Here is a 16,841-nt window from a genome sequence, read left to right on the forward strand (position 1 = left end):
GGCAGACCCGTAGTCTTTTGAGGTTCTCCTGAGCTGCACTGCAGTCGAAGAGTAACGAGCAGAACCTCCTCAGGGTGCAGGCTTACTGAGCGCCACACTCCAGGTGGCTCCAGAAACTACAGATCTAGCGTTAAATAGGTGTGAGCTTAGTTCATTGCATAGATTAGCTCATCCTTATTCCATGGCTCTTTTAAAACCGTCATCATATGGATACTATCACAAGAAATTGTTCAACATCCGGGGAAATGAATGTTTCACCGTCCTTCTGAAAGTGTGATGAGACATGAGAAGCTGTCCTGGTGGTTATCTGAGCTCCCTCCAACGTGACAAAAACAAATCCATACGTCAAGATGATACAAGTCAAAAGGACAACATGCGTTTTTAGAGGGAGTTGTGCTGAAAACAGTTCTTGTTAATAACAATGATGCATTTTATTTGTATAGTGCTTTAAAAGGCACCGTACATGGGAAAACAGTAAAAAAACAATCCCAATGATGGAAGGAGGGGGAGCAGATTTAAACTGGTGGTTTTGAGTGCAGGTTTAAAGGAGGGGAGAGGGGGAGAATGTTTGAGGTGTTGGGGGAGAGGGTATCAAATGGGGGAGGGGTGCAATGGAGAAGGCCCTGTCCCCCCCAGGTCCAGTGCTTGGGCCGGGTGAGAGGGGCGATGGTGGATCTGAGGTTGTGGGTAGGGGTGTGTCGTGCAGGAGGTCCGTGAGTTTGCTGACCAGACGTCCAGCTTCGTCTGGGATTGTCCCCTTTTTAAGCTGCCAATTATCTGTTAAACACTAAAATGATCCAATAGTCAACTTCACTCCCAAATTGTCCCGGTTTTAACCACAATTAAAATAATCCTAATAATATTATACTTGTTTTCATCATGTTGTGTTTTCATCATGTTGTGCCCACATTCAACACTGATTTGACAGCCATCTGAAACGGGCCGCTCATTCTTATGTTATAGCCTGAAAGTTACGTTTAGTCTCAAACTGACTTTTCTCCTCTCTTGCTCTTTTCTAGGTCTGCATGGTCTTCCAAAGAGGAACGGTAAACTGAAGGACATCAGCCACTTCGATGCAGCCTTCTTCGGAGTCCACCCCAAACAGGCCAACACCATGGACCCCCAGCTCCGCCTCATGCTGGAGATCGCCTACGAGTCCATTGTAGATGGAGGTGAGGAAACTGAAGAGAATAGCTATTCACTTTTTTTTGTGATTTAGTTAAGAATAGCTCGTTATCCAAGTCAACAGTGTTGAAAACCGATGACATGTTGTGACGCAGGACTGAACCCGGCCGCACTGCGCGGCAGTAAGACGGGCGTCTACATCGGGGTGAGCGGCTCGGAGGCCGGCGAGGCGTTCAGCAGAGATCCAGAGGAGCTGCTGGGCTACAGCATGACGGGCTGCCAGCGCGCCATGTTGGCCAACAGACTCTCCTACTTCTTCGACTTCAACGGTACGCAAACACTCATTCTCTGGCTGTTAGTTTGATGCTGGTCTAGTAACGGACCGGCTCTGAAACACACACACGGACTATGCGGGAGACATCACAGGCCATCTTTGCACTTTTTCTGTTCAAATCGGGACTATTTTATCAGAACTAAACCGCAGACTCCAAGACGGAGTCCTGCTTATTGCAGTAGATGTTTCTCACCCAGCACATTATGTCTTAATAGCTGTCTCTTCCTGGTTTGATTCCAATGTTGTTCATTCATGTTTTTCTTTCTCCTAATCTGAATACTCACTGTCTGATATTCTCCCAGTGTCACTTGTTTTTAACTTGCTGCTGTGTGGCTTAGAACTCTGTTTAGCAGTGGTCCTCCTGCATCAGTGCACATCTGGATCCAACGCTGCCACCATGTGGTGAAATGTGGTTGCAAGCTACTACACAGTGTTCATGGATTCCATGGTTTAAGAGGATCCTCTTCCAGTCCTCCCCATATCCATACAGAACATGTTCCATGTCATGTTGTTTCTATCCTGTTATCTTAATGGAATCTTTTCACACAAACTGTCACAACTCTTGAACTCATTGTGCAGTTCTAACCCGTGTTAGATTGACTTCAGCATAGATGTAGTAACAGTGACAGATCCTGTTTATGGAACCACTGGATCACTTTGAATGAACTTTATTCACTGGTCATGGGTCTGTCTCACTGTACAGTGTTGTACAAATCATCTTATACACAGCTGACAGAATTCCACTGACGTCAGCATGATTGTCTTCCAGCAGACCTGGATCATGATGTAAATGCAGATTTACCTTTACTAGACGTCCACTGTTTGAGTTCACTAGTTTGAAGTCAATGTAATTCAGTCAACTCCACTCTTTGAATGAACTCCTGGCTATCCTGTTCTGCAGATATGGTTTCAAGCTCTAATCCTCCTCTCCTCCTCTTCTCTCCTCCTCTCCTCTCCTCCCCTCCAGGCCCCAGCACGGCCATCGACACAGCCTGCTCTTCTAGCTTGCTGGCTTTAGAAAACGCCTTCCACGCCATTCGCCAGGGCCACTGTGATGCTGCTCTGGTGGGGGGGGTCAACCTGCTGCTCAAGCCCAACACCTCGGTGCAGTTCATGAAACTGGGCATGCTCAGTCCTGAGGGCACTTGCAAGTCCTTTGACTCATCAGGTCTCTACTTGTTTACTCTCCACCGTCTCTGGCTATCTAATAAAGGCTTTTGTTTTCAAATCTGTGGCTCAGATTACGTATAATCTTATGTGATTTAAATCTTATAATTATTAAATATATATAAATATTTTTTTAATGAGTCCTCAAACTGGACCACGACTGGCTGGCTGATTAGTTTGAACATGAATTCTTAATTATGAATCATACATTGTTTCAAACTGAATTGTGCTTGAGGTCCCCCGTTAATCCAATGTGTAACGCGCCTCAGTATGTTTCTTTCATCTAACAAACCTCACAGAGTATAGATACTGATTTAATATGTATAACTTACACTTGTGTGTACATATGTGTGTATACTTATACATGGTTTATACTTCTATCAGGAAATGGATACTGCCGCTCTGAGGCTGCAGTGGTGGTGCTGCTGACCAAGCGGTCGGTGGCTAAAAGGGTCTATGCCACGGTGGTCAACGCGGGCAACAACACAGATGGATACAAAGAGCAGGGTGAGGACGCACACGGACATCCCAGCACTGAACCTGTAGAGTACTGTATACTACACAGATAGTGTAAGAGGGGTGATGATCCACATAGACATTTTTCAATGCTTAAATTTGAATGAATCAGCCAATTAACTTAATTATGTAGCATAAACGCATTAGTTGGTACAAAATATGACATGTAGTCAGGATTAATACTGAGAGTAGAGTTCACCTGCTGGTTCAGATGGTTCCTACTCTACGTATTACCAACATGTCATGCACTCCTTCCAGTTTACCTCCAGAGTCATTTAGATAATCTGGAAGAACTGTTGGTCACCTTACTGCTTTTGTTTCTTGACTTGTTGGCCCTATTTATACTGATGCCACTGAAGTTAACTTGGCCTGAGATTCAAAAATATACTTCATGTTGTAAACAATTCTAGTTTTCCTTAAAGCAATATCACTGCATAGAGAACAACACACGTTCTTGTAAGGTCTTTGTTGGGTTCATGTGTGACCCAGAGATCTGAGAGTAGGTCTGTGATGTGACCGTGTGAGTACAGTAACAGTTCTGTGTGGTGCAGCACACCTGTCCTGACACCTGTCCACTCTGGGCCCCTCAGGTGTAACGTTCCCTTCAGGTGAGATGCAGCAGAGGCTGGTTCGTTCTCTGTACCAGGAGGTGAACATATCTCCAGAGCAGGTGGAATACGTGGAAGCCCACGGCACGGGAACAAAGGTCAGTGCTCACAGCAGTCCAGGTTCAGCCTGTTTTCAGTGCTGCTCTCTGCATCACAAGGCAGATCCTTGATAAGAAGATGACAAATCACTGTCCAGGAGGGTCTTACCTTTGTGGCTTCTCTGCATGCAGGTTGGCGACCCACAGGAAGTGAACGGCATTGTCGGTGTCTTCTGTGAATCAGAGCGAGAGCCTCTGCTCATGGGCTCCACCAAGTCCAACATGGGCCATCCCGAACCGGCCTCTGGTCTGGCTGCTCTGGCTAAGGTGAGAGTGACAGCTCTCCTCTTATTGGCTGCTCTGAAGATTCAGAACAACACTTTTTGTTCTTTTGCAACGTAATTCTTATTGATATGTTGTGACTAGACGACGTGTCGTGTTAGCCTCTTCTAGTCTGCAGGACCTCTGTGTCTTTTGCAGAAAATTAGTGTCTGAGTAGAACACAGATTCCCATTTAAATCATCGTAGCTGGCTGGTCAGAGCAGCAGCCATTTCTATGTGTACAGTTGCAAAGAACATAGCAGGCTTCTTCCATGTAAACCGACTTGGGGCAAGTCGCACTCAGGGCAGCATGAAAATTTGGAGAATTGGGGACGCACTTTCTTCCTGCCTCTTCTGGACGACATTCACACGAAAAGTGACAAGTAGATGTGTTACTTCTTCACAGGAGGTGATAAACGTTTGAGAGAAATATATTACAGTGATCATAACTGTAGGAAACCTTTCCAAAAAGGAAGGAGGCCCCGAATCGACTAAAGACAAAAATAGTAGATAATGAGCAGCTTTACTTATTTCTGCCATACTTAAATTGTGCTTTGTCTCTTTATCATTTCTTGGTCGTTTTTCACCCCACACACAGGTATTGCTTTCTTTGGAGCGAGGACTCTGGGCTCCCAACCTGCACTTCAGCTGTCCTAACCCTGACATTCCAGCCCTCTCCGATGGGCGGGTTCAAGTCGTTGACCGGCCTATTCCCGTCCGAGGCGGCATCGTAGGCATCAACTCCTTTGGATTTGGAGGTTCAAATGTTCACGTGATCCTTCGTCCAGCTGAGAAACCAACCGACGAGACCGCACCACCCAGGACGGTTCCCAGGCTGCTCCAGGCCTGTGGGCGCACAGAGGCCGCCGTGGAGGCCATGCTCCAAAAGGGGAAGGAACACACAGCGGATGACAGCTTCCTGTCTTTGCTGAATGAGCTTTCAGGAGCTCCTGCTCCAAGTATGCCCTACCGAGGCTACACTCTGATTGGCTCTCAGAGCGACGTTAAGGAGGTGCAGCAGGTGCAGGCCACCGCCAGGCCGCTGTGGTACGTCTGTTCAGGTGAGTCATCCGACAAATAAACAGCTGGATGAATTACAGGTTCCAGTTTGTTGTTGAGGTTTTGTCATCCATAGAGCAAGATCCTTACGACTTTATTTACATTTTTCATAACACAAATTAAATTCGTATTGTGGGGAAAAGCAGAAATCCCAGAGACTAATGTCTCAAAACCTGAACACAAACCAAAATGATGTGTGTGGAGCGACACGTACCACCAGTGCAAAGTGATGATTAGTCCTTTGGGTGAACCGACCCATTAAACGGTTCTGTAGAACTCTGTAGACTTTAGCAACCATTCTACGTGCCTGTGGAGACTGTCATTTGTCTATTGGGATTGTTGGCACATTATTGATACTGCCTGCTCAGACAATAATAACTATTGATGTCTGGAATGGGACTGTTGATGAACTCAGATCTCCTCAGACAGATGGGCGTGAAGCTGGATGAAAGTGCGTGTGCGTGACAGTGTGTTTTATTGACAGGTATGGGAACACAGTGGGCCGGTATGGGCCGCAGCCTCATGCAGCTGCCAGACTTCAGAGAGTCCATCCTGCGGTCAGACGCAGCCCTGAAGGAGACCGGCCTGGTTGTGTCTCGCCTACTCATGGACGCAGACGAAGCCACTTTTGAGGACACTGTTCTCGCCTTTGTCGGCCTCGCCGCCATACAGGTAGAGCACGGACACCGTGATTGATGTAGGAACCCTGGCTAATTGGTGTCTTTTTGACATGGACTGTAGGGTAGGACTCTTCACTCAAAGTGCTGATGTGACTATTTGACCTAAAGTTACAGATTTGGAATCTAAAAAGATCCACATGTACCTATGAGCTTACTGATATCCTGTTAAATCTCAGAGATGATTTATCTCAAGGGCTTTATCCTGATATAATATAATCAGAACGGCCGTTCAAACCATGTTTGAACCTGTTTTAAGGGCTGCCTCAACCACAGGAAAGGGTTTGCCACCTGTTATATTCTTATTTATATTATTTTTCCTTTGCTCCCTCTTATTAGCTAAAACTTAATTTCCTTACTGTGATCTTTAAAAGTGCTGTGTGTAACATGTATACATCCTTATCACATTCATTTTGATGCATTGTCATGTAAGCTGGAGCAGGAAAGCCTCATTGAGATTAAAAATCTCGCTTTCAAGAGGGTCCTGGCCCACATAGGCAACACTAACTTTGAGTTACACACAACCAACATTATGCAAACAGTGTGATTATATAATCATGAATAACATGTGTGTTGTGTGGCTCATTCCAGATAGCTGAGATCGACCTGCTCACTAAGCTGGGCCTGCAGCCCGACGGCATCGTGGGCCACTCGGTGGGAGAGCTGGCCTGTGGCTATGCTGACGGCTCCCTCAGCCACACCGAGGCCGTCCTGGCTGCTTACTGGAGAGGCCGCTGCATCAAGGAGGCCAACCTTCCTCCAGGAGGCATGGCTGCCATCGGTAAGAGATTCTTTACCGTATTTCAACAGCTGCTATCATGAAATCATGAATGAAAACCTCTTGAGTCCAAGTATGTCAACTGTCTGTCTGAAATGAAGTTCAGTTTTATTGGCCTGGAAGGAAGGGTTTCACAATTTTGACTTTTATGTTGACCTGTTCAAGCTTTCAGACAGCAGAAAGCTGTCTTCCATGTCTAGGATAAACTCGCCAATACCAGATGCAGCATTGTAGACTGTATCAGAGGAATTTCTCATACTGGTATCTGTATCAGAACAACTCCCGTTATATCGGCCTGGCTGACGTTGTCAGTCAAGCTATTATTTTTCTGTTGATAGGATTCATTATTTGGGGTTTTCATAAAATAAGTAAGATAATGTATCTGTGTGAAGCATATACAGCAGCTCATTTTTGTCTTCACTTGCCTCATTTATTGTAAACTGCTATGATACATGTCTTCTTGCTCCACAAAACACAATTGTTGCATAACTCTTCCCTTGGTGCTTGCTGTGTTTGTTCCAGGGTTGACCTGGGAGGAGTGTATGGCTCAGTGTCCCAAGGGAGTGGTCCCAGCCTGCCACAACTCTGAGGACACCGTCACCATCTCCGGTCCTCAGGTCAAACATTCTATCAGACTTTGTCTTTTATAGCCCCGTTAGCACACAGAGAAGCTGCGTTTCACACAGTCTGACCACTCCGAATGTTAAGCTTTTATTTCCATTCACTCACATGGTGTAGATTCTGTACTTCTGCTTGTTTTTCAGGATTTGTGTCTGTGTCCTAGAAATTGTAAAGTTAGGGAAACTTTGTAATGTACTTGATGCTTTCATGAGCAGACATTAATGTTCCCAGTTCTTTAACTGAACACTGCAGCTTTGGAAACAGTATTGTTGAAATGTGTGCACATAGCAAACCTAAAAGAGCTTCCCTGTCAGATTGAATGTCTAACTGTTTCTGAGGGAAGAAGAATGTAGTCGATGGTCAACAGCTAGTGAACTATCTTAGCAGTAACAGCACAAAAGATTGCAGGATGCTTCAGCAATGTAAAAAAGTGTCCGGTTGTACCAGCACAATAGCAACTCTATTATCTAATGTAAGCATGTAGTTTTCCCTGGTGCAGGGTGTTGTGTTTTGACGTGTGTGCGTTTGTTTCATCAGGAAGCAGTCAGTACATTTGTGTCCGAGCTGAAAGAGCAGGGAGTGTTTGCAAAGGAGGTACGCAGCGCTGGTGTGGCTTTCCACTCCCACTACATGGCCTCCATCGCTCCAACCCTGCTGGCTGCCCTGAAGAAGGTACCAAGCTCTGCTGTGTTTCTACAGCATATAGCAGTGCAGCTCCTGCTGTTACAGTGATGCCTACTGGGGAAACTGGGAAACACATTCTCACTCCCATCTGGTGTAGTTATATATGAAATGCACTATTTTTGTTATTTTTATTGGCTTATTTATTGAAAATTAATGAATCACTTCTTGACATATTTTTCAAAAGGTTCTTACTCTATTTTAGCTGCTTTATATCTTAAACCTTTATCTTTCTTGACTGTCAGATTCTCATCATTATCATAAAGTATTTGAATATTCATGGGATGATGTGTGTAGGTGATCAAGGAGCCACGTCCGCGTTCTCCCCGCTGGGTGAGCACCAGCATCCCTCAGTCTCAGTGGGACTCTCCTCTGGCTCAGTACAGCTCGGCCGACTACCACGTCAACAACCTGGTGAGCCCCGTGCTGTTCCACGAGGGCCTCAGTCTGGTGCCTGAAAACGCCGTGGTGGTGGAGATAGCTCCTCATGCTCTGCTGCAGGTACGCACTGCAAGTTGTTGATGCACCACGAAGCACATAAACACTTCCTGGCTACTGAACTGTACTTTGACAGCTTCGTCGATCTGTCCGATGTGAACTACGGACGTCAAATGACACAACAGAAAAGTTTGATATATTTATTTAGAATCATAGTATTATATTTAGATAAGTCATCAGTTAACATCTCTCCTCCCACAGTCTGCAGGTGACTAACAGGTTAGGACAGCTCTGCAGCTCTCCTGAGTATCAGCAGAGATGGGAGTCATTCCTGAAGTTAAGAAAGTTGATAGAATACGTTTATTCCTAGGCCTAAAAGTAGGACCCGCCTCAGTGAACCTCAATGACGGCTATTAAAGCTGAGCCTGCATCTTATGAACTTAACATCTTCCACACATGTTGTCTGCACAGGCCATCCTGAAGCGTAGCTTGAAGCACACGTGTTCCATCCTGCCCTTGATGAAGAGAGGCCACACCAACAACCTTGAGTTCTTCCTCTCAAACATTGGCAAAGTCTACATGAACGGGTCAGTAAATGCCTCACTCTCTGTGCGTTTGGTGACTATTGTTTTTTTGCTCCTGGAAGCACTTTCAGAGAGATAAGAATTCTGTTTTTAATGCTCCTCTTTAGCGTCAGTGTGGATGGTAACGGCCTCGGCCCAGTGGTGAAGTACCCCGTGCCGGTCGGTACCCCTCTGATCTCCCCCTTGGTGCAGTGGGACCATGCCCAGACCTGGGATGTCCCCAAGGTAGAGGATTTTTCCTCTGGCTCAGGAGGATCCAATTCAGCCACTGTCTATAATATCGGTGAGAAAAGCACATCGAGATAAAATGCCGTTTTGCATCTGCCCCCTTGTGTCATATTAAGACAACGTGAGACACGCTTTCTTTTTTCATTTGTCCAACAGACATAAACCCAGAGTCTACAGACTACTACCTGATTGGACACTGTATTGATGGGCGTGTCCTGTACCCGGCGACGGGTTACCTGGTGCTGGCCTGGCGTACCTTGGTGAGAAGTCTGGGGGTCGTTATGGACAGCACCCCTGTAATCTTTGAGGACGTCACCATCCACAGGGCCACCATCCTGCCAAAGAGCGGTGAGAGCCGAGCAGCAGGGCTGTGAGCGGGGGGGTGGTGGAGGGAATGGGGGGGGTTGAGTCTGTGATGGCCTCTCTGACTCTCTCTCTCTCTCTCTCTCTCTCCTCAGGCTCGGTCCAGTTGAAGGTGCACCTCATGCCTGCCACCAACAGGTTTGAGGTTTCAGAGAATGGAAACCTGGCTGTCAGTGGTATGTATAGTTTTTATACAGACAGAGATCCACACCTTGTTATTGTAATGTTTCATAACAATTATTAGAATGTCATAGTATTTTATTTTAGATTTACTTCTGGGATGTGTCATGTCATCAACATCCTGTAGTACCTTTCCAACAGGGAGAAGTATTGGACAGAACCTAGTGATACAAAACATATCATGATACACACGGTATGTTGGCAAGGCTATTTATTGCGATTTTCTTTCTTTTTAAAAGAAATCTAATTTTAGGAAAACTGTCGTAGTATAAACACACCACCATATGCATTACTTCTGAGTTACATCCAGTCTGAGCCTCTGTCTGTCACAAAGCTTTGCATATAAACTATTGATACAGTGAAAAATACAGTGTATCTAAATGAATACAGTATCACAAAACATAATATCGTGATACTCATGTGCATCGTTATTTTCATACATCTTACTTTACCAGCACTAGAGTCTTTGTGGTGATTTGTCCTGGTCTTGCTCATATGTGGGATATGATATGAAACATACGATGATTCCAATATTATCCAGGTTTCTGATAAATCAGACTTTCTGTCTTTTCTGTACTGAAGTGCAGGTATTATAAGTATCTTCGATTGAGGATGTCCTGACCACGTTTTATGATCCAGCCTTTATTTTATTCTAATTGTATTTTGGATTATTTGTTTCAATACTATACACAATGCATTCTTTGGGTCTACATTAGAATTGGTGAAGCACTTAGTATTTGTTTGCCGGTCACAGGTATGAGTTTTATCCTGGCGTGGATCACATTATGACGTTTCCATGGAACATAAGTAACCGGCTTTTATGCAGCACCATAAGCGTCAGCCAGCAGTTCCAATGAATGATATGATAATGTGCGTCAGAGTGTCCCACTAACTCTAGACTCCGTCTGCGTCAGGTGTAGTAGCTGCAGTGAGTGCTTGTTATTTACATTCCCACAATGGAAAAGTGTAAGGCAGCTAGTTAGACCAGGGCCCCACTTTTCATCAAGAAGGTCATCGAGTCTTCCCACCAATCTCTGCCTTCTGCTCTTGTTCCACATGTGATTTTCAGGCAAGGTGAGCATTCTGGAGGACGCAGCCCTCGATTCATTCCATAGTCAGATAAGTCAGCAAGCTGCCAACAACGACGATGACCCCAAAATGAAGCTTACAGCACATGATATCTACAAAGAGCTGCGACTGCGCGGCTATGACTATGGAAAGACCTTTCAAGGCATCTTGGAGTCCAACAATGCAGGTGTGTGTGTGTGTGTGTGTGTGTGTGTGTTACTTTGTACTGTTACCTTATTGTTTTGTTTTTTTAAATAATAGATTTTATTATAGTACAAAAGACAATAGTGTAACACTGCAATGTTCTCATGTATTTCACCACATCGCTCTGGTATTCTGCAGTGTTTTTGCTGATTGGCAGCTGTCATGTGATTGGCTGTTTCCAGGAGACAGCGGCAAACTGCAGTGGACAGGAAACTGGGTGACCTTTCTGGACACCATGCTGCAGATGATTGTGGTCGGGCTGTCAGGGCGTAGTCTGCGCCTGCCTACCAGGATCCGCTCAGTGTGTGTTGATCCAGCCGTCCATCTGGAGAAGGTCTGCCAGCACACTGATGGAAAGCAAGGTGTGTGTTATCATTCTAGTCCAAACTGATTCTCTGCACATTCATCTCCATATATATATATATATATATATATATATATATATATATATATTCACCATCACACTAATGTTAAAACAGTGACGGTTACTGCATCTAGTGGTGACGATGCATCCAATACTCCTCCATTCACCTGTTCCTTATCAAATGTGTTGGAGAACTTTGGTAACTTTTCTCTCTCATTCCCGTAGCTATGGATATCCGCATAAACCGCTGCCTCGACAACATTGTTGCCGGTGGAGTCCAGATCTGCGGTCTTCACGCCACTGTGGCCCCCCGTCGACAGCAGCAGCAGAGCCCCCCCACCCTGGAGGAGTTTGTGTTTGTTCCTTATGTGGACACAGAGTGCCTGACAGCCAATGGGAAACTTGCAGAGCAGCTGAGGCTCTGTAAAGGTACAGCAGACTCACTTTTCATCCCTTTAGTTGACAGATTTCATTTTTTAAATCATTTTTGAAGTTATTTAAAATAGGTATTTAATGCACACCTTTTCACGGTTTAATTAAAACAAAGAGTGTGTGTATATTTTTGAGATTCCATCTGCCTCCACATGTCCTTCTAAGTCTTTGTCCAACTCAACAGGTTTGACCCATAGACTGCAGAAAAAGTTGGCCCCTCACGGTGTCAAGCTCTCCATCCCCGGACTACAGGGGGAGTCAGACGGCCCACTTCCCAGCCCCGAGCCCCCAGAGCCCGGCCTGGTGCGGCTGCTGGCCCTGCTCTGCGGCCTGGAGCTGAACGGGAACCTCCGATCCGAGCTGGAACAGACTGTGGAGAAGGAGAGGGCGTGTCTGCTGCAAGACGGCCTGCTGCAGGGCCTGCTAGACAGCCCAGCCCTCAGACACTGCCTGGACACCACCATAGAAAACAGCACGCCTGGCAAGATCAAAGTCCTGGAGGCAAGACTGAAACTAGATAAAGACACAACAGAAGAAATTGGGCAAATGTAATCCAAATGCAATATTAAGTCTCAGAATATATACAGTCTTCAACCTCCTTCACCTCTTTCGCCCATTACCAGGCTCTCTCCAATGATGGCCAGCTCTTCTCTCGCATGGTAGCGCTCCTCAACATCCAGCCCATGCTGCGTGTGGACTACACCGCCACGGCGACCAACCTGGACCTTCTAACCCCCCACCAGGCCACACTGGAGGAGCTGGCGGTCTCATCAGCTCTGTGGGACCCCGTGACAGGCCCGGCTCCTGGAGGCATGGTAGGCGAGGCAGACCTTGTGGTGTGTAACCACGCCTGGGGCCCTCTTAGGACGGACCCTGCACTCCTGGTGGCCAATCTGGCTTCTGGAGCCAAACAAGGGGGCTTTGTTCTCCTCCACACGCTGCTGAAGGGAGAGACTCTAGGGGAAACGGTTGCCTTCCTCTCTAGCACCACTCAGAGCAGCAGCAAGCGAGGACTGCTCACACAGGTCAGTGGAGACAGCGTCCAAATCACCTCATGATAACTGTTTTACCCTTCTAAACACACGTAATCCTTGTGCATCTTATAGAAAGTCAGTTTGATGGAAGCATCATTATTTGAGTGCAAGGATATGATCTCCCTCTTCTCCCCAGGCTGAGTGGGAGAAGGTGTTCTCTGAGGCCTCCCTCAGCTTGGTGGCTGTCAGGAAGTCCTTTTATGGCTCGGCCCTTTTTCTGTGCCGCTGCCGGTCTCCAAGCAAACAGCCCGTTTTCCTACCTGTGGATGGAACCGACTACAAGTGGGTGGAAACACTCAAGGTGGGTTCCATGTCCTTCTTTGTTTCTCTGGCTTTTGTCCAACAGTGACCTGAATATAATTTTCCAAGTCAGAATGACTAACGGGGAGTAGAAAACAGTTGTATTGTAACAAATTGTGTATTGTGGTTTCAGTCATCATTTACAAATGGGACATTAGTCCTAACTGTGTGTTCCTGTGTGGTTCTGTGCTGCAGGCGACGATGGCAGAGTCAGACTGTCCAGTGTGGTTGACTGCCTCTAAACACCACTGTGGCATTGTGGGAATGGTCAATTGTCTACGTCAGGAGCCAGGTGGCAACCGAATACAGTAGGACACATTCTCTACCATAAAACACGCAGCCACAACTGGGCCACAATATATCTTTTAATATCTAGTAACTGAAATGTGAAGTCGTTTTTTTATTTACTGATTTTAAATGTTCTTTAACTTAAACTTTGCTTCATAATGAGCAGTTTAGTCAGTTAGTGGTGCCGCTCTCACATAGTGGATCATGCAAAAGTAAAAACGTGTCCGTACTTTGGTATTATAACATCACATCATTCATACCACCATTCACTGTGTGAGCCTCTTGTACGTCGCTGTTGTCTCACTTATTTATCCATGTATTGGGTCAATGTAATGGTTTTTGTACTGTCTCCTCTTTATGTTACCAGCTGTGCATTCGTGTCCAATCTAAACAAGTGTTCATCAGTGCCGAGCCTCCAGTCGGCCCACGAGTCCATGCAGTCAGTGCTGGATGGGGATCTGGTCATGAACGTGTTCAGAGATGGACACTGGGGCGTCTTCAGGCACCAGCTCATCACTCGAGGTACCAAAACATCAAACGGTCCCTTATTCTGATTCTAGTTAGTAGTTCTATCTGCTAGTTAGACTACAGACGTGTTGTAGAACAGTGGTGGCAAAAAAGACATGAACAAAGTTAGAACTAATAAGTCAACTTTGGAGCGGAAGCAGCATGTTTCACCCGTCAAACGTCAACAGTTTGGTGAACCAAGCTCTATTTTAGAAGTGTCAGTGGAGCGATAGCAGAATTCATTCCTATACATTAACATTGATTTCAGGGTTTTTTCTCAACATAACTGTTGCAGCAGTACTGGTCAGCTCTGGCTGCACATGTCCCACTGTGTGGCCTAATGCAGCGCAGCATACACAGTGAAAGTGTCAGGCCATGGACAATCTAAATGCTGAGATTAATGCAGTGTTTTTGATTGTGGACAACAATAAATGGATGTACTCTGTATTTCACCTGTTCAAAGTTGCAATCTTTGACATCATGTTAAATTAACATGATTGTGTAATATTAATTAATTCAAAAACACAACTGGTTTCCCCTGAGATGTGTTGGTATCCATGTCACTAAAACCATAGTTATTTGATTTGACTGAAGATATTTATCCCGAGGAGTTGAATTATAACTTCCCCTCAGAATGGTTGATGTGCTCATGGCTTATGGTTCCATTGAAGCATTTATCCGTGTCTTGTGCTCGTCAGATCTAAATGAAGAATTGACGGAGCAGGCCTACGTCAATGTGTTGACTCGAGGTGACCTCTCGTCTCTGCGCTGGATCGCCTCCCCGCTCCGCCACTTTGTGACCAGCAACCCCAACGTGCAACTGTGCCGCGTCTACTACAGCTCTCTCAACTTCAGAGATATAATGCTGGCCACCGGCAAACTGCCACCAGATGCTATTCCAGGTAGATTGTGTAGAAGACCCACAGCAAGAAATGTAGCACTTCAATCTCCGTTCTTATAACAAAAGTAACCCTCAACATCTTGTTGCACTAAACTACACAGAATGTGAAATAACAGCGGCCAAATTGCGACCCTGTTCCCCTTCCCTTACTTCTCCTGCTTATCACACACCATTTAGGTGACCTAGCTCTGCAGCAGTGCATGTTGGGTATGGAGTTTTCTGGTCGTGACCCCACGGGTCAGCGTGTGATGGGGCTGCTGCCTGCCAGAGGCTTGGCAACAAGTGTGGATGCTGACAAACGCTTCCTCTGGGATGTTCCCTCCAGCTGGTCAGTGTCACAATATGCTGTGTGTACTTTTACATCTATCTCTGTGAGGACAGTTTTTGAGTTTTAGACCTTCAGAGTGAGGACATTTCTGAAAAATGAGGACATTTAAGCTGGTCCTCACTGCTTCAAAGGCCTGTTTGAGGGTTCAGATTTTGTATTAAGGATCAGGTTAGAGTGAGGTTTAGTCAGGTATTTAGTTATGATGGTTAGGGCAAGGGTTAGGGAAAGCATCATGTCAATGAGTGTCCTCACAAAGATAGAAGAAGAGGGGGGGGTGTGTGTGTATGCTTTTACAGCTATTTTTATGAGGACTAATTAACTAAGTTTCTGCATGGCTGCTCTCACAACAGCATGAAGGATTGTTACTTCATACCATATAACGCAATAATCCTCCTGATGCGTGTGTGTGTGTGTGTGTGTGTGTGTGTGTGTGTGTGTAGGACACTGGAGCAGGCGGCCTCGGTGCCGGTGGTCTATGCCACGGCCTACTACTCTCTAGTGGAGCGCGGCAGGCTCCGCCCCAGAGAGACTGTTCTCATCCACTCAGGGTCAGGGGGTGTTGGCCAGGCTGCCATCGCCATAGCACTCAGCAAGAACTGTAAAGTCTTCACCACCGTCGGTTAGTTTTGACACTCACATTACACACTGTCATCGGGATTTCTTAGTAAAAATCCCTAAACGTTATTATTTTTTTAATCAAATATTAAATGATGTTCTTCTCTTGCAGTAATTATGACATGTCAAGTATCTAATAATTGTGAGACTTGGTGTATTATGAGTCATAGATATAACTAAGAGATAGAATGTGATAAAAGCTCCTTTAACCCTAACCTTTGTGGTGTATCACCAGGCTCGGTGGAGAAGCGGGCCTACCTGCAGGAGAGGTTCCCTCAGCTCTCAGCAGAGTCCTTCGCTAACTCCAGAGACTCCTCTTTTGAACAGCACATCCTGCTCCACACAAAGGGCAAAGGTCAGACAGCTCTCTCTGTAGCAACCAGTTGTGGTCGACAAACCATGCTTCACACTGTTTCAACATATTCTCTCTGTAGGATTTCTACAATAAGAGCCAGCTCTTAAAAAAACAACAGCTCCCATGTGTCTTTGTTTGTCGAACAAGCTATCACTCAATTACACTGTGTGTGTGTGTGTGTGTGTTTCAGGTGTGGATGTGGTGCTGAACTCTCTGGCTGAGGAGAAGCTACAGGCTAGTATTCGCTGCCTGGCCAGACATGGAAGATTCCTGGAGATTGGCAAATTCGACCTGTCCAACAACTCCCCACTGGGTCAGTAGCAGGCCTCACACACTCAGCCTTATTCTTAGTAACAGTGCAAGTGTCAGTTACTCCTTTCATTTCTGAAATAGACTTACAAATATATAAAAGGAAGTTATGACATATATATTACTCTATACATCAGGAGAAATAGCCCACTTGTTTCCCTTGATAATAGTGAGTCGAAGAGGAAAAAGCAGGAACAGCAGAACGGTTTCTGGGTGAAATATTGCTGCTATTTAAATTTCTGATCAAGTAAAAAAATGAATCAATTCATTAATTGATACACTTTAATATGAGTCTCTCTCCCCCTTTTCCGTCGATGTACAGCTGTACTAATAAAGGCAAGAAGCCCCTCCCTAATAAAAACATTTGAATCATCAACGCAGTCAAATCTGAATGGAAAGATTTGGTGAGGATATATTA

General features: G+C 45.6%; 1 protein-coding gene across 1 annotated transcript in view; it reads left to right on the forward strand.

The window, feature by feature from the left end:
• Positions 1–16,841, forward strand: part of fasn (fatty acid synthase) — a 38,631-nt gene that overhangs the window by 8,205 nt on the left and 13,585 nt on the right. Inside the window, exons 3-31 of the mRNA XM_079182104.1 lie at positions 1,020–1,172; positions 1,281–1,454; positions 2,427–2,627; positions 3,011–3,133; positions 3,733–3,848; positions 3,981–4,115; positions 4,708–5,170; positions 5,653–5,840; positions 6,437–6,626; positions 7,146–7,240; positions 7,782–7,916; positions 8,223–8,426; positions 8,835–8,950; positions 9,055–9,230; positions 9,332–9,523; positions 9,634–9,714; positions 10,788–10,973; positions 11,173–11,352; positions 11,580–11,783; positions 11,971–12,287; positions 12,410–12,811; positions 12,957–13,121; positions 13,316–13,428; positions 13,776–13,930; positions 14,614–14,817; positions 14,994–15,144; positions 15,585–15,763; positions 15,995–16,114; positions 16,305–16,427. Of these exons, the coding sequence (XP_079038230.1) occupies positions 1,020–1,172; positions 1,281–1,454; positions 2,427–2,627; positions 3,011–3,133; positions 3,733–3,848; positions 3,981–4,115; positions 4,708–5,170; positions 5,653–5,840; positions 6,437–6,626; positions 7,146–7,240; positions 7,782–7,916; positions 8,223–8,426; positions 8,835–8,950; positions 9,055–9,230; positions 9,332–9,523; positions 9,634–9,714; positions 10,788–10,973; positions 11,173–11,352; positions 11,580–11,783; positions 11,971–12,287; positions 12,410–12,811; positions 12,957–13,121; positions 13,316–13,428; positions 13,776–13,930; positions 14,614–14,817; positions 14,994–15,144; positions 15,585–15,763; positions 15,995–16,114; positions 16,305–16,427 (5,241 nt within the window). The remainder of the gene's footprint in view (positions 1–1,019; positions 1,173–1,280; positions 1,455–2,426; positions 2,628–3,010; positions 3,134–3,732; positions 3,849–3,980; positions 4,116–4,707; positions 5,171–5,652; positions 5,841–6,436; positions 6,627–7,145; positions 7,241–7,781; positions 7,917–8,222; positions 8,427–8,834; positions 8,951–9,054; positions 9,231–9,331; positions 9,524–9,633; positions 9,715–10,787; positions 10,974–11,172; positions 11,353–11,579; positions 11,784–11,970; positions 12,288–12,409; positions 12,812–12,956; positions 13,122–13,315; positions 13,429–13,775; positions 13,931–14,613; positions 14,818–14,993; positions 15,145–15,584; positions 15,764–15,994; positions 16,115–16,304; positions 16,428–16,841) is intronic.

The sequence above is a fragment of the Pholis gunnellus genome, assembly GCF_910591455.1.
Source record: "Pholis gunnellus genome assembly, chromosome: 21".
NCBI lineage: Eukaryota > Metazoa > Chordata > Actinopteri > Perciformes > Pholidae > Pholis > Pholis gunnellus.